The sequence below is a fragment of the Podarcis filfolensis genome (assembly GCF_964270895.1).
Source record: "Podarcis filfolensis genome assembly, chromosome: 8".
NCBI classification, from domain to species: domain Eukaryota; kingdom Metazoa; phylum Chordata; class Lepidosauria; order Squamata; family Lacertidae; genus Podarcis; species Podarcis filfolensis.
Window position 1 is genome coordinate 40,106,355 of NC_139611.1, and position 20,586 is coordinate 40,126,940.

At 48.2% G+C, this 20,586-nt stretch overlaps 1 protein-coding gene across 1 annotated transcript in view; it reads right to left on the bottom strand.

Moving 5' to 3' along the window:
- Window positions 1-1,150: 1,150 nt before the first annotated feature.
- CPNE7 (copine 7) overlaps window positions 1,151-20,586 on the bottom strand; it is a 42,261-nt gene continuing 22,825 nt past the window's right edge. Inside the window, exons 4-16 of the mRNA XM_083626296.1 lie at window positions 18,554-18,628; window positions 18,235-18,309; window positions 17,678-17,761; window positions 16,847-16,936; window positions 15,619-15,717; window positions 14,994-15,080; window positions 13,457-13,516; window positions 9,597-9,730; window positions 7,723-7,777; window positions 7,491-7,542; window positions 7,022-7,155; window positions 5,163-5,399; window positions 1,151-2,812 (exon numbers count right to left, since the gene is read on the bottom strand). Coding sequence (XP_083482422.1) covers window positions 2,669-2,812; window positions 5,163-5,399; window positions 7,022-7,155; window positions 7,491-7,542; window positions 7,723-7,777; window positions 9,597-9,730; window positions 13,457-13,516; window positions 14,994-15,080; window positions 15,619-15,717; window positions 16,847-16,936; window positions 17,678-17,761; window positions 18,235-18,309; window positions 18,554-18,628 — 1,326 coding nt within the window. The 3' untranslated portion in view covers window positions 1,151-2,668. The remainder of the gene's footprint in view (window positions 2,813-5,162; window positions 5,400-7,021; window positions 7,156-7,490; window positions 7,543-7,722; window positions 7,778-9,596; window positions 9,731-13,456; window positions 13,517-14,993; window positions 15,081-15,618; window positions 15,718-16,846; window positions 16,937-17,677; window positions 17,762-18,234; window positions 18,310-18,553; window positions 18,629-20,586) is intronic.

Sequence of the window (20,586 nt, forward strand, 5' to 3'; positions counted from 1 at the left end):
AAATCCTGCCATCTCAAACATTCAAAGAAAGGAAATCAAATCTCTGGCTTTGATATCGGGCTCTCTATAGCCGCCAACACTGTGCAAACAGACCTCTGTCTGTTCCTATGTGGCTGAACTTCAAAAAAAGGAAAGGCTGATCGGAGAGAAGCATCAGTGGTTTCAAGCTGGGTTGCCTTTTAGGCTTCCCACCACTTTATTTGTAAAATAGACTGTGGCCTCAGATCCTATTAAGAGGTCGCTGCTTTTCATCTCTAATTGGCATCACTGGTCTCCAACCAGACATGTCTTGTATGCGTAACTGTCGGGAAACATAGGACCAGGATTTTTTTGATATATATATTTTTAATGTCATAGTGAGATTCAGAGCCTGATTAGACCCAGAAAAAGCAACACCCCAGTTGGACATGGAACAACTGGCATAATAACACAGCAGGGGTGTAATTCTGCACACACACACACACACACACACATGTATGCATATGGAAAGCACATTTATTTCAGTGGAATTTGTGGGAATTTCCAGTTACTGCATCTTTTCTGTTGCTTCTTTAAAGTGGAGCCAGTTGTGACATTTAACACAATCTCTTAGGCTTGCCAAGGCTAAAATGCCCACTGTGTAGATATGTCCATACTGGCCACCTCCTGTTGCAAATTCAATTACTAAGCTGCCCAGACATGCCATGGTATTTTGCTGTCGCGAAAATGCTGTACTGAATAAGCCAAGGTGTTTGCCCCACCAATTATTTGCATCATTGCAAGGCATGCTGGGAAGACGCCTCTGGGATGACCCCTGGCTACTATGTGGGCACCCTCCCAAAGATCACTGCCTCCAGGAACAACTCCATCTAGTAGCCATGAAGGCTATGCTCTGCCTCCCTGGCTGGAGGCAGTTGTTGGAAACCATATGGGTGGAAGGGGATGCTCCTGCACTTGGGTTCTGCTTGCAGATACCCACAGGCACATGCATGGCCACTTTGAGAACAGGATGCTGGACTTGATGGGGCAATAGCCTGATCCAGCAGCTCTTATTGAGCTGCTGCTCCTCTCAGCTCCTGTGAATTGGCCCCAACACCACTACTGTTCAGTAGCCTTACTTTGGGGCACATTTTAACTTTCCACATCAGAAAAAGTGCAGAGAACAAGGGGGAACAGAACATATCCTTTTATTTGGCTGCCTCTTTTGGTACATCAAGTAGATTTGTCATGCAAACCTTAGGCAAACAACAACATCATAGTGAAAGACAACCACGTACCATGTGGAGGAGTAGGCAGAGCTGGGCATGGTGCCTCCACAGGAACCCAATGAACTTCATGCACAGGATGGGATGGTGAAATGGACATAAGTGCGATAGCAATGTATCTGGGGACCCTCTTAAGCCAGTCTTCCTTAGCCATGTATTTCTCGAGACATTTTGGACTACAATTCCAATTAGTCCCAGCCAGCATGGCTAATGGTCAACAATGTTGGGAGGTGCAATCCAAAACATCTGGAGGTTGTGGAAGGCTGGCTCAAGCTGTCCACTGAGGCCACACCCTGCATGCCATGCAGAGGGAGAGCCATACCCCCAATGTCAACCAACGCCCCCCCCATGGTGCTGGGCATCAAGGGAAAGTTGAGGGACTCCAGCTGGTCACTCAAGAGAATCAAGGATGGTTTGGGGTTGGTTTTCTGCAGTTGACATGGCAACTGACAAGGTGTTGAAACAGTTCTTGCAGGGACTCTGCCTTGGCTCCTCTCATCTTTCTTAAACCGGCGGGGGGGGGGGCAGCTGGCATTATTACAGCAACACACACCAGCAGCCAAGGGGGAAAGGGAGCACCAACTCCAGCAGCACAAGAGGGGAGGCATTTCCTCTTCTCTGTTCCTTCTCTCCCCTTCCACTATCCTCTCTGCTTCACCAGCTCATCCACTTCCACCAGGCCTCTCCATGGAAGCAAATGGGAGCTGCAGACTCCCTTGCCACTGTTTCATCCAAGAAGAGGGAGGCTGGGGGCGAGGGGTGGATGGGAAACAGAAGTAAACAAGGTCAGAACTACCTTCTTTGAGCAATGGTGTGTGTGTGTGTGTGTGTGTGTGTGAGAGAGAGAGAGAGAGAGAGATACAGGGACAAAGCTACTCATTCCGCCCCCACCCACTAAGCTTTCTGCATCCTTCCCTGCCCTCAGTCTCCCATCTCCAAATGGCCAACACGGGGAATGCCAGTTGCCCACCCAATGCCCTCTCTCCCCTTTTCCGTAGGTGAGACAGAAGTGGGTTTTCTCTGGTTGTGCTTTAGGTATCTCCTGGGCCAAACCGCATTCACAAGGGAATTTGTCACACTGTGTGTTCTGCCTGGGGTAGTGGAGGCCCTTTTCTTCCCCTTGGGAGAGATGGGTCCTCCTAGAACTCACTCGCTTCCAAGGGGCCAGTTCTGATCTCTTATTGTGCCACTGGGAGAAGGGCATGCGAGGGATGTGGTGGTGGTGGTGACAGGCTGGCCTTCTCCTCTCCTTTTTTGGTGGCTGAAGTTTGTTGCAGGACCCGGGAACCTTCTATCCTCCCTGACACTGGTTTGGGCTCCCTTTTCTCTCTCTTTCTCTCTTTTCTACTTCACTGGGGGAAGGAACTGGCAGGTGGAGGGAAGACAGACAATGTGGCTGAGACCCAAAGGGGTGGGGGCCCTTGTCACTGGGGTGAGGGTGAGTTCAGAGTCGGGTCAGGGGTGCTGCCTTTGGGGCATCGGGGAGGTAAGGCCTTGTAGCTGTAATATTCCACAACCTGCTTTGGCACCTCTGCCAACACACATTTGGCCAGGGCAGTCGGGGAGGCCTGGAAGGAAGAGGAAGGAAAAGGTTAGTGGTCTCTTTCCGTATCTAGAATTGATGCTGACATCAAAATGCATTTCAATGGCCATTTGGAAGGACATGTCACTTTAGGATTAGGAACCTAGGAAACAGCCAGGCCATAGCTCAGTGTTGTCTACACAACCAGAGTGGAAAACTGTATTCAACCAGCAGGCAAGATTCCTGATTTTCACCCATTCTGCCCCTCTGGGTGAACTTTAACAGGTGAGCAGGACTGCCTACCTGTCAATCACCTGGTGCCACAATGACAACAGGTGATTGACACCTGCCACAGTTCAAAAGAGGTGGCCGCCACCAGCGGCTTGGCAGATACAGCAGCTTCCTTTTAAGATGCACTTCCCGTGCCAATCAGCTGACTGGGTCTGGAGCTTGCCTTCAAAGGTGTGCTTTACAGAGAGCTCCTCTGAAGTCCTTTTTGAATCCATACTGCTTCCTCTGCTCGAAACTGCTTCCTCCAGTCCTCTTGGCTGCACTAAGGATTTCCCAGTGGGGAGCTCCCTAGCACAGGCCATCCCAACATAGCTCCCTGCCAGTGCTGATCAGCTGGGAGCCCAGCTAGCAAAGGAACAATTGGGAGGTCACATTAAGCTCCCCATTGTTCATTTGTAGCTGCCCTGGTGCCGCTTCAGGTGGGGGCAGGTAGATGCAGCTTGTAGTGAATGACTGAACGAAGTAAACAGGGACCTATCCTGGGCCCAGTTAGTCTGCACTGACTGGCAGTGGTTCTCCAGGGCTTCAGACATGGGTCCCTCCCAACTCTTTTTGGAGATGATGGGGCTTTAACTTGGAAGTTTATGCATGCAAAGCAGGTGCTTTGTCACTGAGTCACAGCCCTCCCCAAAAATCCCTAATGCAGAGACCTCATAGCCTTGCAAGGTCCCCTGTTCCACAGAAGAAAAGCCCCTGCTTTGCTGCTTCCCTTCCTCCTCCTGAGCAGAACTGGGAATGTTGCCAGGATGAGGGCATTCTGAGGAAGGGCAAGTTGTCTCCCTCCTCCTTCCCGCAGAGAAGGTCCGCGTCTGCCTCTCTCTCGACTAATAGTGCCTGTCACTTCTCGGCGCTCTTGGCGCCAGGGCCCAGAGGGTTAATCTCGCCTCACAGCTCACTTGGGCTCAGCAACAGACAGCTTGTCTCCCGAGGCCCAAATTACTGACAATCAAGCCCAATTAGGCCTTTGCAATGGCCAAGCGTCTTGTGCCTCCGGCTGCCAGAAATACCCAACTATGGATTTTCCTTACCGACATGCTGTGGAGTGAGAAAACAGGCAAAGTGAAAGAGAAAACCCCCAGCAGGCCTGTCCTGCCCTGCCCCTGCACCACTCAGCCCTCTCCACCCCCTCATGTTTCAGGGCTGGGAGGGTTTCAGGGGAGACACTGCAAGTCACAGTCTATGCTAGTGGCCAAGATCACTCTTCCTGCACCATTGTGCTCTTCAGTTGCAAAATCAGGGGGTGGGGGACCCCTTTGCAGTTTGAGGGCAAAAGCAGGCAGAGCAATAAATGTTATTTTTTTTACCTTTGTAGAGAAGGCTAATTTCTTTCTTCTTTTTTACAACCCAATCATATTTATTTATTTTTGATCGGGGGGGGTGGAATGGATAAACCACTTAATAAAAAATTGTGAACTCAGTAAACCCATGCCCATTGTAGGGAGACATTTAAGTCTGTGAAATATAATGGAAGTGGAATTAAATAGTTTGCCAAATGTTATTCATTAATTTATCTAAAAAGGGGGTGTCTCCATTCGTTGTATCTTATAATTAAGTATATTTACTGGATACAGTAGATTTCCCCCCCGAAATGGAGATTTTATACTGCAACTTGTGTTATGATACTATAAGTATAATGTGTGTATTGTAAATGGATTTAGAACCGGTGTTGTTTATAATTTCTTTAAAAAGTGAGATATTTCTCTTTTTAAAAAACACTCTAAGTGGTGTGCATAAAACAATTATTGATAATGCACACATAAACTCAGCAAAATGTTAAAGACAAGTAGGCAGAACTAAATCATATGCCTGGGTAAGCTTCCTGAAATTAAAATCAGTAGACTAGTTTCTACAGACGCTCACAAACACCTGCTCTGTCCTCCACCCAGGCAACCGAGAGGCATGATCAGGGTTCAAGGACACATTCCAGCCAGGCTGGTACTAAGAGGAGTTAGTATCAGATGTGTTAAGAAGAGGGTCTCTTCCAGCCCTGGGCTTATAATCTGTAAGAGATGCATGCAACACCAGAGAGAAAACAAGTCTGTCCTAACAGAGCAGGAGAAACTAGGGGGAAGATGCAAATGTATCTGCATTGCAAGGCAACTTACATTCTTGAACTCTCGGAAGGGGACAAACTGCACGATGTCACGCAGGACGGGCTCGCCTTTGGGGGAGCGCAGGATGCCATCATCCCCATCCAAGACCTGCATGTCAGTGAAATCGGCATTGCCCACACCTACGATGATGATGGACATGGGCAGGTAGGAGGCCCGGACGATGGCCTCCCGCGTGTCTCCCATGTCACTCACGACCCCGTCCGTCAGGATCAGCAGGATGAAATATTGCTGCAGAGAGAGAAAGAGAGAGATGAAAAGATGAGGGGTCTGGGAAAAGGGAGGGGTTTAGGAGGGCGGCTAGAAGGTCCAGCCCCAAAAGGATCTCCAAGGTTCATTGCGGGAATTTGGACCACAGTTCCTCATACAAGATGCATTTTATTTGAATGCCACTTTTCCAAAGTTAAAACCATGCTCAAGGTGGCTTGCAAATTCTAAAATAAATAAATAAATAAAATAAAAATATATAATCACAAAAATAACAATAGTAGTCATGAACAATGAATAAAAAGTACATGTTGAACAATGTCCATAACAAAAAAACCCTAAATATTACCCCAGCTCAAGAGTCTGTTCCGCAGCCTCAACTTTTGTAGCTGGAGTCAGTCTTGGCCCCAACCTCCCAGGCCGGGTGGAAAAGGCCTGCAAGGCAGGGAGAAGGTCCCCCAGGACTCATAACTAAGGTGGTTTCTGGCCTCTTCCCATAAGCATCCAGCAGGCTGCCCACAACAGAGAGTGCAGCACAAAGACCAAAGAGGAGATGCAGCTTTCAGGGTACCAATAAAAGCCTTGAGGTCACCAGCACAGAGGGTCCCTATGTCCTACGGAAATTGCTGGCCTACAATTCCTCTCATCCTTAGACATTGGCTCTGGGAGCTGCTGGGAGCTGGAGTCCAACAACAACTGCAGGGGTTCACATCCCCCTGCTTGCTATTCCCTGTCATCACATACACTGAGCCCACAACAGTCTCTGCTTATCCCCACCCCAAAGAAAGCCCCCTCAGGTTGGCATCCTTCATGCACAGCTCAAACCAAGTTAGGGAAATGCAATTTCCAGCCTCCACCCACCCACCTGAAGCTCAGGCCCGTAACGCCACATTAACTACTGTCACTAATTGATGGGCTCAGCAGCAAAGCTTTCAGACATTTAGCAAGCAAAGAGCTGACATGATCCCTGAAGAATCCAAACTGGCATGTCCCTGGGTCCCAGAGTACTTGGCGTGTGTAAATAATGAAGGAGAATTTAGTTAAAGTCCCTTTAGCCTGTCCAGGGCTTTCGTGCATGCATGCAAATGGCCCAAGCAAACCCTCCAGAATGTGAATCCCCCAGCCCCAGCACTCGGTAGATTTCCATCAAGCAGGGCGGGGTGAGAGGGCAGGGCTATGAAGCATCCAAATTCCAGCTCACACACAAATCCTTGAAATTCTGGGGTGACAGCAGCCTTGCCATCCTAACCGTCCCAGAACATAGGACGGTGCCTTATACCAAGGCAGAGGAAGGACCAGGGAGCTCAGTGTTGTCTGTGCTGACTGACAGCAACTCTCCAGGGTTTCAGGAAGGATACTTTCCTAGCCCTGCCTGGAGATGCCAGGATTGAACATGGTACTTTCTGGATACGTAGCAGATGCTCTGCTACCGAGCTATGGTGAGAAAATGCAGGGAACCTAGGAAGCCACTGGTCCACCTAGCTTAGTACTGCTGACACTTTAACTAGCAGCAGCTCTTCAAGGTCTTGGGCAGGAGACTCTCCCAGGCCTGCCTGGAGATGCCATGGATTGAACCTGGAGCCTTCTGCATGCAAAGCAGGCACTCCACAACTGAGCTGCAGCCCCAGGCTTGGTGGCCCACTTACGGAGGCTTCCTTTGTCTTCTCCTCGTCCGCTGCGACTCTGGCTACCTTGGAAATGATTGGCGCCACATTGGTTGGCCCGTAGAGCTGTATCTTGGGCAAGCAGTTCTGATAGGACTCCACCACACCTTGGATTCCTAGCACGAAGAGGGAAAGGCTGAGGTTAGGGGTGGCCAGAAGCCATTGCCTTCAATGGAGCACTGTGATAAGGCAATCTCCAGGCTTTCAAGCAGGAACATTTTCCAGTCCCAGCTGGAGATGCTTCCAGGGATTGAACCTGAGATTTTTTGCATGCAAAGCCAAGGCTCTTCCTGCTGAGCTATAGCCCTTTCCTGAAAACAGACCTGGAAGTGCCAATCCAGGTACAAGTACAGTCCTGATAGACTTAGGGGTTGGGGGGGTGATGGACTCAGGCATTGGCTTGGGGGGTGATGGAATGAAGACTCCAAAGCAACCCTGGTCAGCTTCTTACCTTCACACTCATCATCGTTTGGGTTGAAGTTAATGGCAAAATCATGGGAGATCTGCCCAGGACAGGAAAGACAAACATCAGCATGTATATGAAAGGGACCCACAACACCAGCCCCTCCTTCTTGCACCCTCCTCTGGCACTGATCCCTCCCCATCCTCCCTTATTTCCAACCCTGTCCAGGGGCCTCTTCCCCCTCCCAGCCCCATCATTTCCCAGATGGTCCTTCACTTACTTCGTAGTTGGGTGGGATTCTGGCTCCAAAGCCTAAGGCGGAGAATTTCTTATCACTGTGGAGAAGCAGGATGCGAGGTCTTAGGGTGTGCACTGGAATGGTTTCCCTGCATTCTTGGTTTGGCACCATAAACGCATGAAGAGGCGCCCCAGGAAACCAAGGTCACATTCACATTGTAACACCCACACCATATATTTTAAGCAGATGGCTTTCCCTAAGCTATCCTGGGAACTGTACTTTGTTAAGGGTGCTGGGAACTATAGCTCTGTGAGTAGTGGACTACAGCACCCATGATTCATTGGAGGAAGCCATGTGTGGTGGCTTTAAATGTATGGTTCAGATGTGACCAGTGACCTCTTTCCTGTTTCTCCACCCACCCACTTCTGGAAGAAGCTCAGGGACAGCCCAGGACATCCAGCCTCACCATGTGAGAGGTTTTCCCCATCATCCTTCATTATTGTGGCGCAGAGATGATGTTTGTGCGCCATTCTCCCTTGTTGCTGGGGATGAAACATTATCAGCCCAAGCAGAGACAATGGTTGTTTGTACAACTGTTCTAGCACTGAGGGTGAAACTGGATGCAACCATTAAATGCATCTTCATTTAATGTGCATTTTTGTAAATGCACATAATAGCTTCAGGGGGGGGGCGATAATTATCAGAAGTGCAGCAGGTTTGGAAGGAGAGTTTAGCTTGATGAAAATGGCTTTCCCCAGAGCAGCTAGTTGCATTGGGATGGAACCTGGATCTTTTGTTAGAAGTACAGCAGATGTAAAGGTAAAAAAAGGTAAAGGACCCCCTGGATGGTTAAGTCCAGTGAAAGGTGACTATGGGGTGCGGTGTTCATCTCGCTTTTCAGGCCGAGGGAGCCGGCATTTGTCCACAGACAGCTTTCTGGGTCATGTGGCCAGCATGACTAAACCGCTTCTGTCACAATGGAACACCATGACGGAAGTCAGAGCTCATGGAAACGCCATTTACTTTCCTGCCGCACAAGTTCCTATTTATCTACTTGCACTAGTGTACTTTCAAACTGCTAAGTTGGCAGAAGCTGGGACAGAGCACCATTGCATGGATTCAAGCAGCCGACCTTCCGATCAGCAAGCCCAAGAGGCTCAATGATTTAGACAACAGTGCCACACATGTCAGCAGATAAGGAAAGGACTAAACTCCTCTTCTCACCTGTTCAGATCTGAAAAATGATCAGCCCCACCCACCCATCAGCTCTCTGCATTATTTTTAAAAAGTGTGCACCTTAAATGCAAAGGGTATAGTCCAAAGGCACTGGAGGCCACCCCCATGTTCCTGAAGCTAAGAAGGTCTGTGTCTGGTCAGTGTCTGGATGGGTGAACACCTGGGAACTATCTGTACACTACCTTAGGTTCCATGATGGATGCAAGGCAGGATACAAAGCAATAAAATAATTAACTGAAGATGCATCTAAGACCACATCTCATTTGGTCCTGACCATGTTCTTCAAGACACAATTGTGTTCATTCCAGGGGATGACTCTGGTATACCAAGTACGTTGATGAATATGCTACAGCAGGAGTAGAGAACTGGTGGCTCTCCAGGTGCTGCCAGACTACAACTCCCATCATCCCTGAACCCTGGCCATGCTTTCTGGGGCTGATGGGAGCTGGAGTCCAAAATCCTCCTCCTTCTACAAGCTTGGCTGAAAGAGGAGGCAGACTTGTGAGCTCCAAGCCCCCAGTCTCCCCCCCCCCCAACACATGGTTATTGTGACTGTTCATGCCCTACTCTCTCTGTCCTGCCCCAGCCCAGATGTTCTTAGGCAGCGCTGGTGAGTAAGAGGTAAGGGAGCTCAGGTCTGCTCAGGAAGCAAGAGTAGGAGCCAAGACACATCCGGTCACCTGTCATAGTCTTGGCAAATCTCCCCCACGGCTACCAACGCCTTCAGGTATTCATTGGGCTGGTAGGGGTTGATGTAGTGGAGGGAGCAGCTGTTTCGGGGGTCTCCGTTGGAAGCTGTGAAGTCAATGGCCACCTGGGAAGGCAGAAGAGCAGAGAGGAAATATAACACAGGAGGATCCTCCACTGGTTAGCCAAATTATCCTCTTGGATAACCTCACATCCGCACTTACCTTTTGCCACACGTTTCCTTCCTTTAAAGTTCCATGTCCGAGTGTTGTCGTCCCCCCCACTTTCCCCAGGAAAACACGCTATTTAACGCTGAATCGGAACAAACAGCAACTCATGTTTTCATTTGTGATGGTCTGCCAGGGTGATTGGGGATGGTGGGATTCCAAACTACCCTGAAATGTTACAGATCCTCTAGTTTTGGTTTAAGCATGCCAAAGTCCACGGTCCCCACATCAGATCTCATTGCAGACAGGCAACACACTAAGATGCTTACAAGAGCATCTCCCTGCTTCTGTCTCTCAGTTTCACTCAAACTACAGTCTGTTCTTCTTTTACAACACAGACACCTAGATTAAAACATCCCTTTGCTGCGGGTGGGGAGTTCTGTCTTTTGCGCGCACACCCAGAAAATGTTCTAACAATTAGTTCCCATGGAAACAAAATGCCTGCAACAACTGACACGCTTGTGACAAGACTTTTGTCTAGCCAGGAACTGCCTCAGGGCAACCCGCACAGATCGCCCTTCTCACAGATGCCTGATAGGAAAGTCACAACAATTTGTATTTGCCTTAACAAAGCAGCCGCCTCATTCTCCCACTTGCTCTCCGCTTTCACACCTCTCTCAGCCGAGAAAAGAACACGCGCTCCAAGTGTGTTTACTGGGTTGAAATAAACCGTTCATGCAGTGATGCGGACGTGCGGTTTGCAGGTTTATGAGAATAGACCCGTCAAAACCAGAAGCGAGTTAGCAGGCGGCAGATAGATCCCAAAGTGGTAGGCTTGAAGGTGGTAGCCTTGACGATGGCCGCCTCCCACTCAACAAGGCAGAATCAGGAAGCTCTGCTAAGATCCTCGCTCCATCTCCAGCTGCAGTGCTTAGCAGTTTTACAAGAAGAGTTTGGAGCAGCCCTGAAATATCTGGCAAAGCCTCCCCAACGCAGCATGCACACCCGGCCTGCCGATGTTTCTGACTATCAGCTCCGCAGATGACTCCCATTTATTGAGCTTTCATCTTGACTTGTTCGCGCAAAGCTGACACGGAGCTTAGAATAGATCCAGTCCTTACTGAGGATTCCTTGAGATTTCTTTACGGGGAACTTCTAATGTATTTTTCTATCACATTTATATCCCATCTTTTTCTCCAAGGAGCTCAGGGTGGTGGATATGGTTCTTCCCTTTCCTCATTTAATCCCCACAACAACCCCGCAAGGTAGGTTAGGCTGAAAGGTCACCCAATGAACTTCATGGCTGAGTGAGGATTTGAACCTTGGTCTCTCCCAGGCATGGGCGTAGCCAGCGGGCGGGGGGACGGGGACGAGACAGCTGCCTCCCATCAAGTAAATAAATAAAAATACTTAACTACCGATTGCATTGCAGATAGCTCAGTCCGACTCCTGCCCCCCTCCCACATAAATCTTGGCTACGCCCATGCTCCCAGGTCCAACACTAACCAATGAGCTCCCTTCCAATGAGGCATAAAGCATTCATCTTACATTCATCCTGATTTGCCCGCATAGCAGTTAGGCATCTCCCATTGATCATTCGTTCATTCCACACTTTTCAATGCATTTTCCTGTGACTTTCCTAATTGAGAAAAGAGGGTTTCTTTTTCTAAAGTGGATTTGTTGTGTTAGGGTGCTTTAATCCACTGCCCAAACTTAAGCTTCCTCGTAGGCACTTATATTCCTCCCACACAGCAGTGAAGCACCCTGTAACTCCCAGCAGCCCCAGACAACACAGCTGTGCTGGCTGGACCTGATGGTAGTTCTTGTCTGAAACATCTTGAGGGCACCAGGTTGGAGAAGGTTGCTGTTTAGCCAAGCAATTTGCTGACTATAGATGCAAAAGGGGCCCAGAGCAATGAGCCTCTTCTCTTCCTTGGAAGATGAAGCAAGCTTGTTTTCTGCTGCTCCAGAGGGTAGCACTTGAACCAATGGATTCAAATTACAAGAAAGGAGATTCCAACTAAACTTTAGGAAGAACTTACGGATGGCAACAGCTATTAGGCAGTAGAACGGACTGCCTCAAAAGTGGTGGACTCTCCATCATGGGAGGTTTGGCCATCTGCCAGGGATTCTTTAGTTGTGATTCCTGCATTGCAGGGGGTTGGACTAGATGTCCTTTGGGATCCCTTCCAACTCTACAGTTCTATGATTCCTTCTCATCCCCTTGCTAAGTAGCTGAATGGATCCATCCCAGCCTGGTACCTCCTGAAAACTGGCATTTGCCACTAGACTTGGACTCAAAGGGAGGAGTGCCATCTTGGTGCGCTTTCCCGCTTTGCCCACCGGGGCAGCACCAAGCACAGCACAGCTTTGTGCCACCTGCTGCTACCATTCCGTTCTTGCTCTGCTGTTTACCTCTACACCGCGGCACCAACAAGCAACAGGCCTTGGCACCTCCAGACATGGTGAGCCTCTAATTCCTGGGATCATTCCCAGCTCGTATCCCAGCAAGCGGAGAGGCTGAGAGCCAGCAATCTGTTCCTTGAATGTTCTAGGATCTGACTCACTCCAAGAAGGAGAGTTGCTCTTTCAAAACGCAATCTGGGCGCTGGTTGTTTTCAAGGGAGAAAAATCTGTGCGAAGCTGCAGCAAAGGCCTGGCAGCAGGGACTGTGAAAGCCCGAGGAGGAAAAGGAGCTGCTCCCCACACATGCCCACCTGGCAGCTCACCAAGGCCTGGGGGAGGATCACTGAAGAAGCCTCCATTTGCAAAACTGCCTGGCCAAGCCTGTGGTTGATTTGCACGTGACAAGCTGGCCTGCCAAGGCAAGGGCTGTTTGTGCGCACACGTGTGCAGATAGCATACCCCAAGACTGTATCCTACAACAGTGTTAGCGACAGCAACAAGGGAAGTGACATCCCCATATGGAGGAGAGTTGACAAGCCTAGCATCTTTGCTGAGATCGACACTGCCTTTGAGCATATGCAGTGTTTGGAGGGTTTTCTGTATTTCTGTTCTACTGCAATGTGTGGAACATGCTTTTGAACCTCGAACAACCATGGCGATCCAGGACAGTGACAGGATCCCATGGATTTGCTGCACGTGAAAAGGCAGGATGTTGCTGCTTCACATATGGAAATATAAAGGGCTCACTGGTGCCCATTTAGACTGGTAGGGTGGAAGGCAGGGAGGCCAACAGTAGGTGGAGCCAGAGCCAACAACAGGCAGATTCAGAGCCAACGACAGGCAGAGCAAACACATTCTGCTTTTGTTTCCATCTTTCTCCTCCAGGCTGAGCATTGATGCTGGTGCCCATTGGGACTGGTAGGGTAGAAGGGAGGGAGCCCAACAGTAGGTGGCGCCAGAGCCATTGGCAGGCAAAGCCAACTAGCTCTAGTTTTGTCCCCATCCTCCTCCCTGCTGAATTCTACAAGGACAACCCTTGTAATTGAGGAGGAGGAAGCTGATAGGACTGGTTGGAAGTACGAAGGCAGGCAGGTGGGGATGGCTGAGCATAGACTGAGGTTGTTTGGGCAGTGCCCCATTTGCCCTACTGGACTGGCCTCCAGTGAAAGACACACACTCATCAGAAGACTTGCCTTAAAAACCCAGGCCATCCTATGATGTTCAGTTGAGGCTAGAATGCGTTCACTGTGCAGCGGGGGAAGGCAAGCGTTGCTACTCACCGTGAAGTGGATCTGGCAACCACCCATGATGTAATCCAGGAAGGAGTAGACCCTGTGAATCTTTCAGACAAAGAGCGTGTTAGCCAATGCCATGGGTGGGCATATCCACCTTCCTCCTGCAGTCTTCCAGGCATGAGGAGGCAGCCATTAAGGCTGCACATCCAGGTCAAATGTGGGGGGGGAGGGGGGGAGGGGAAATTCAATGAGGACCTGGCTCTGCTTACAGTTCAGCAACCCACCAGATTCCAGAGGGGAAAGATTTGGAGAAATTCCCAGTCAGAGATGGGTAAATATGCTCCATCTTGCTTTCTCTCCATTTCTCATATTTTTCCAATCTTAAATTCAGTTCTCTGCAATTTCACATCGGTTAGTTGTTGTTTTTTAATGTTTTCATCAGCATTTCAGTGTTAATTTCTCCCAATATATACAACCCTGTATGCAGTTTTGCCAAACGTACACATTTTTCCAAAGCAATTTCCCCATATGTAATGCATATTTGTATGTTACTTTCACTATCATATACATTTATATGCATGCTTTACTCTTTTAGATGTACAGTATTTCTCAACACCTTACTTGTTTGGAGAAGTACATTACAAAATTCTCAGAACTGCGAATTTTGAAGATGGCCGTGAATTAGTTTGCTTACTGTTTGGGAAAGTGTAAATGGGATCAGTTCCCCTTTTAATGCAAACTGAGTCAAGTTTCAAGTTTCTTCCTCATCCCTACTCTCTGATACCAAACTGACACAGCCAGACTGGGGGAGTGAAGGGGTAGCCAGCAGCAAAAGGCTCAGTGTTTCTGCTGGGTTGCAAAGATGTCTTGCTACCCTTCTATCTATCATGTAGATTTCCCCCTCCCCCAGGCACTGTGCAGCCTCTTCTTGTGGGATGTAAACACAGGAGCAGTCAATGACAACATTCCTAGGGTGTACATGTTAGAACATGGGGAGGGATGTCTGTCTAGCAAGCAGGTAAACTTCCTGGGGACGGACTTCCTCCGCATGTGACCAGAGGTGGGTGTGGCCTCACCTGTGCAGGTAAATGATAAAAGCACAGGGCAGGCAGCCATATCCCTCTCTCTGCCATCTTCCTTCGATGAGGAAACATCTAAGGATGCCCTCTTGGCTCTCAGCCAAGAGAGGACAGTACTATCTTCCTATAAGATAGATTCTGAGTGTATTTTACCTTTTTTTAAGCTGTCTGCTTTCTGGGATCATATTGTGAACAGAACGTGAGTAAACTCTTTTATACTTTTATAAAGACTGTGTCGTGTCTTGTATTTTAAGTGGGAACAAAAGGGGAAATTACCAGAGTAATTATTATAGAGGTTCTAGCGAACCTGTGCACACGTTACCGTTGCGAACTTAAAGGGGAATGTCTATAAACTCTGTTGATATTTTGGGAACTTGTTAGCACAAGTTGGATAAGGATATAATTAGTCAATATATCCTCTCCTGCGCCCCAGAACATTCCCACACTTCTCTCAGAGGAAAACTGTCCCATCCTGTGTACATTTCCCCCACCGCACAACTCACCTTCAAGTCTAAGAGAATGACTACACCCGAGTTCTTGTAGTTTCGCTTCTTCAGCTTGTACTTCGGATTCATACAATCCCACTGGATCTGATTTGGGGAGCAGAAGCTAAGGTGAGCAGGTGTGCCACCCTTATGAGAGGTAAGCACTGCTGGGAAATGCAAGCGTTCCCTTCCCATACCAGGTGTCTCCCTTGCAAGCTGAATCAAGTGGGGGTCTGAGCAAGCGAGATCACAACACCTTGTGCTGGTCACATGTTGTGTTCAGCTGGGACCAGGCAAGGTCTGAATGAAAGGGGAACCTGACTGTGTGTATGCCAAGCCTTGGGGCATCCTTCCCAGGGCATGCTCACGCTAAGCCATCTAGAACAAAGAAAGGGAAAGTGGGTGGGAAGGGCTGGTGCCAAGGGGTGGCATGGTTAGGTATCTGCCAAGGATCCCCACCCCAGCAGGGCCCCACGGAAAAGAGCCCTTCTGCAGGGAGGAGGTTGGCTCACTGGCAGAGGGGGCCCCGTGGAGCATGTCTTCCCCAAGGGGCCCCCAAAATGAGAGGGGGAACCCTTGTCCATTACAAGCAGATGGTGGGCTGCCCCATGGGCCTCTCTCACACTCCTCTCCACACACCAACCTTGTTGCCCCCCATCGCTTTCTGCATCTCCTCAAAGGTGGTGTAAAATTCTCCGATGAAGTCGTGTTTGCCCCGGGAGTCATAGTCAAATACGACGCACTGAATGCAGAGAGAGAAAAAGAAAGAGAAAAGGAGAGAGCTGCTTAGTGTGTGGAAAGGGTGAGCAAGCCCCCTTCTGGTGCAAGGCCCAGTGGTGTAATGGTCCAGGGTTGGGGGCAAGGGTCGAAGATCCATTACTCTTTCTGCAGCAGGGTCCAGTCTCCAGCATCCTAGAGCAATCCCCCATCAGCATGAAAGGGGAGCAATTTAGCCACTGAGAAGAAGCCTTCTCACCCTTTGTGCTGATTGGAGCCAATCGGAGTGAAAGGAGGTGAGTCAGCCACTAAGGATTGACTCCTAGGGTCACTCTGGAGAAGGCACACAGGAAAAACACAGAGGAGGCGGGAGTGGTGATGGTTCTGGATGCTCCAAAGCTAAGCCTTTTGGAAGACTGAAACACAAGTGCTTCCCTTTCAAGAGAATATGTGCATGTTCTGCTATGTACAATGAAACTTCATGGAAACCACAACTAGATATTAGAGCACTCTAGATCATTTGCCCATTTATGTGGACAGAAAATAGTAGATCTCTCATTCATATATATATACACACACATATATATCATTTCTATTTTAGATTTTAAATAAACACTTTATATACTTTAACATATTTAGTGATTTCCCTTCTTCTCTTTCCACAGTTCACTTTGCATATTTTACATCCCTGCATATTTTACAATAACTATTCCAATTGCTTTTCAGCTATTACATCCATCTAAAATTATTTACTCTGTTGAATTTATCTTAATGCTGCCAGTGCTTTCAACTGTACACTGATATTTTCTATATACTCAAGAAGCGTTTTCCAACCTTCTTTTAATGTATGTTCTTCTTGCTCTCTTATTCTATATGTTAGATCCGCAAGTTGCGCATATTCCGTGTACTTAAATAATAGATCTGGCTGGAAGGCAGCACATGGAAATCTGCACTGATCATTGCAATGCATTCCTAATGATTGTTATTGAATAATTTAAAAATTATTGCTTGTATAATCTTAGAAGGGGGCATGGCAGTAAGGGGGCAGTAAGACCCTGCTCTTCTGAATTCACCTCTGCACTACTGGCATGGTCAGCCTCTGTGCTGTGTGCTGTCCAGTCACAGACTCCCCCCCTTTCCCATTTTGGACTTACCCTCAGCTTCCGCTTCTCTTCACAGCTGCACAGGGAGTTCAGTGAGACTTTAAATGGCTCCCACACGGGACTCAGGTTGTTCTTGACAAACTGCAAAGCACAAGCAGGAGAGGGCTGGTGATTCCTGACAGCAAAGTCTGACAGAATGGACTTCTCTTCTCAGGGGGGTGCCTCCATTCTTGACTCCCTTCACCCGGAGGCTCACCTCAGCTAGAGCCTGAGCATTTCCCCAAACTGCCTGAAGACCTCCTGGCTTGGATTGCGTCAGAGGTCACATCCATACCATACATTTGAAATGCATGGCTTCCTCCCAAAGAACTCTAGGAACAGTAGTTTGTTAAGGCTGCTGGGAACTGTAGCTCTATGAAGGGTAAACTACTGTAGTCTCTTTCTACATTTACGTTTCAGGTTTATTTCCCTGTTGTGGCTTTCCCCCCTTTAGAATGCACAGTTCTGGTTTCCTCTCTCCTTATGGTAATATTATTGTGGTTTTCTTAAGGCTAGTAGGGCTTTTATAGTCTGCTTCTGTGGACATCCCCCCCCCCCCCGTATTTCTCTCTAAGGCCCTTGTGGAATTCCAGTAAATAAGCACATGATTCAGGACATTCCAGTTGCCTCTCAGTTCCTCAGGAAGGTGTAAAAGAGGTTATCTCACTGCTTGCCCCCAACATTTCCCCAGGATTTTAGAAGGACCAGCTCAAAGATGAATAAAGGAGCAACACACCTGGATCTGAACCCTCATTCTCTATTCCACTCTGGGTTCTCAGTCAGCTGGCCAGGAGTGAACGTATTGGGGAATTACACCTTTTGGCCTCTGCTGTACACTCTTACCTCTGTGCGGTGAACCAGCTGCTCACTCCCATCATCATTGATCCGGTAGATCTCCAAAAAGGGATCTGATTTGCTGAAGAGATCCTGTGGGGAGAGAGGGTTTGAGTCCCATGATCTTGATGCCAGGTCATTTATAATTGTTGTTGTTGTTGCTGCTGTTATTTCATGGAGGAGAGGGCTGTCGAAGGCTACAAGACGTGATGGCTATGCTCTGCCTCCACAGTCAGAGGCAGTAATGCTTCTGAATATCAGCTGCTGGAAATCACAGGCATCCATGCTTGCAGGTTTCCCACAGGCATCCAGTTGGCCTGATCCAGCAGGGTTTTTCTTATGTGCTTACTAATAATTAATTAGATGTATTATGTTGTTGGCTCCCCTCCACCCATGGGTGCTTCAATAAAGAGCCCAGTGCCAGCCCTCCCAACAGAATGTGGCTAAAAATGGGAAGGCTCAACCACTATACTGCTTGCTCTGTGTGTGTGTGTGAGAGAGAGAGAGAAAGAGAGAAAGAGAGAGAGAGAGAGAGAGAGAGATGGGTCCTTTGTGGCCCCTGTTACCTTGTCATCCAGCTTCTTCGCTCGAAAGAACAGTTCCACAAAACCATTGTCCCCAGAAATCTCTTCAGACGTCACCTGTTGTGGGGCGGAGGTTCAAGAGGGAGGCCAGTCAGAAGCCATTTTATTTATTAACTTTTTATATCACCCTTCACCTGAAGATCTCGGGCAGTTCACCGCATAAAAATTCAAAATAAAAACATAAAATACGTTATAAAAACAAGAACAAAACCAAAACAAACCCATAATCCCCACAGGGCCTCAGGTCATGGAGTCCAGAAGGCTGTCATAAAATGTCTGCTTCTGTGACCGAGCTGCTCACCGTAATGGTGGACTTGCCCGCATACTTCCCGTACTTCAGGAACAGAGGCTTGGTCACCCGCTTCTGGGCCACAATCTGCAAAGGAAGGCAGAAAGAAAAGATTTGTTTGTTTGACCATGTTTTCTGTGTTGCTTGGTTGTAATAAAACTCAAGGTGCTTCACAACAAATGTTAAAATGAACACAAAAAAAATCTGTTAAAAGCAATCAATCAAAAACCTTTAAAAGATAATGGAAATGAACAGTAAGTTAAAAAGAAATCAAAACACGTCAACATCTGTGTTGATAGGCTTGCCTCAAGAATAATGTTTTAAGCTGGTGTTGAAAGTAGTATAGAGAAGGTGCCTGCCAGATGTCAATAGACAGGGAGTGCAGGTGCTGCCACACTGAAATTCAACACCACTCCTACTCAGGAGTAGACCCATTGAAGTTAATGGACATGACTCACCGGTTCATTAATTTCAATAGGTGGATTTTCTGAGCAGGACTTAGTTAAATAGGGTTGGACTAGATGACACTCGGGAGGCCTTCCAACTCTGTGAGTCTACGAATTTCAATTTTTGCACAAGTGAGGAATGACTATTATACAGCATCGATAACAGATTGAAGTGAAAAAGTGGGCACTATGGGGGTCAGACAATCCCGCAAGTATATCCCACAAGACACCTTCCCAGTGACGCTTGCCTTGGCTCACTAGCAAGCGTCACCTCTTTTATCTCTGCTCTCAGGGGCCCCAGTATACCATTCCTCATGCGTTATTACACTCTCCATGTGATGCACTGCTTCACTTGGAAGGAGTGTTGGAGTCTATTGGCATATTGGGGTGCAGGAAGGAGCTTGAGGCAGTCCCACATATAACACATTTCAGGAACCTAACCTAGAGGTTACCAGAGTATAGACATAGACATGGAGTGCATAGTTATGGACCTCGCTCCCACAGGAGGCTGTGCTGGTCACCAACTTGGATGGTTTTAAAAGAGGATTGGACAAATCCATGGAGGAGAGGGTTATCAGTGGCTACTAACCTGGTGGTTATGCCATACCTCCCCTGTCAGAGGCAGTAATGCTTCTGAATAACAGCTGTTGGGAATCACAAATGGGGAGAGTGCTATTGTGCTTACTTTCTGCTTGTGGTCTTCCCACAAACACCTGGTTGGCCACTGTGAGAACAGGATGCTGGACTAGATGGGCCATAGGTCCGATGCAACAGGCTCTTCTTATGGTTTTTTTTAATGGGAAATGATCTCAGCACTGGCTCAGGGACCAAAACGGATGAGTCACACAATGGTTCTGCCTGACAAAAAAGCACAATGAGGGGGAATCCTGCAGCATGCTGGGCGTGGGGGAGACTCAGCAGGCAGACCCATGGAAGCTGCTCAGAGCCTCAAGATACTTGCTCATCACTGCTTTTGCACATGAGCCACACAGCAAAGCCACAGGAGGCTGGCAATGGCTGGCAATTATCCCATGGAGAGAGAGAGTGGAGAGCTCCAGTCCGCATGCTGCTTCTTGCTTTTAAGGGGCAATCGCTGTGGACGAGCCACAGCAGGAAAGTGGATGGCAGGTCTTTGCAGAATTCGGAAAGTCCATTTCTAAAAGGGACTCGTTTGAGCTCAGCTTCAGCATATCTAAAAGGGAACTGAATCCAGTTCACATTTGTCCCTTTGCAAAATGAATTAGTTCACATTCAATGCACAGCTCAATCCAAGTTCATCCAAGCAATCCTTATCTATTTTTTGGTACGCATTCATTTGGTTACAAACTGCTGTGCTGAAGTATAAAATATATCCTTGGGCTGGTCACTCCCTCTCAGCTTAACCTACCTCACAGGGTTGTTATGAGGATTAAACAAGGACAGGGAGAACCACATATACCATCTTGAGCTTCTTAGAGAAAAGGTGGGATATAGATGCAATGCAATGCAATACTGAACTAGGACTGGGCCTTTTTGTTGGCTCCCAGATTGGCCATGCAGCTCTTTCCCTTTCTCTCACTTGGAGCAAAGGAGAGCGGTTCTGTTCTGCTACCACTCTTT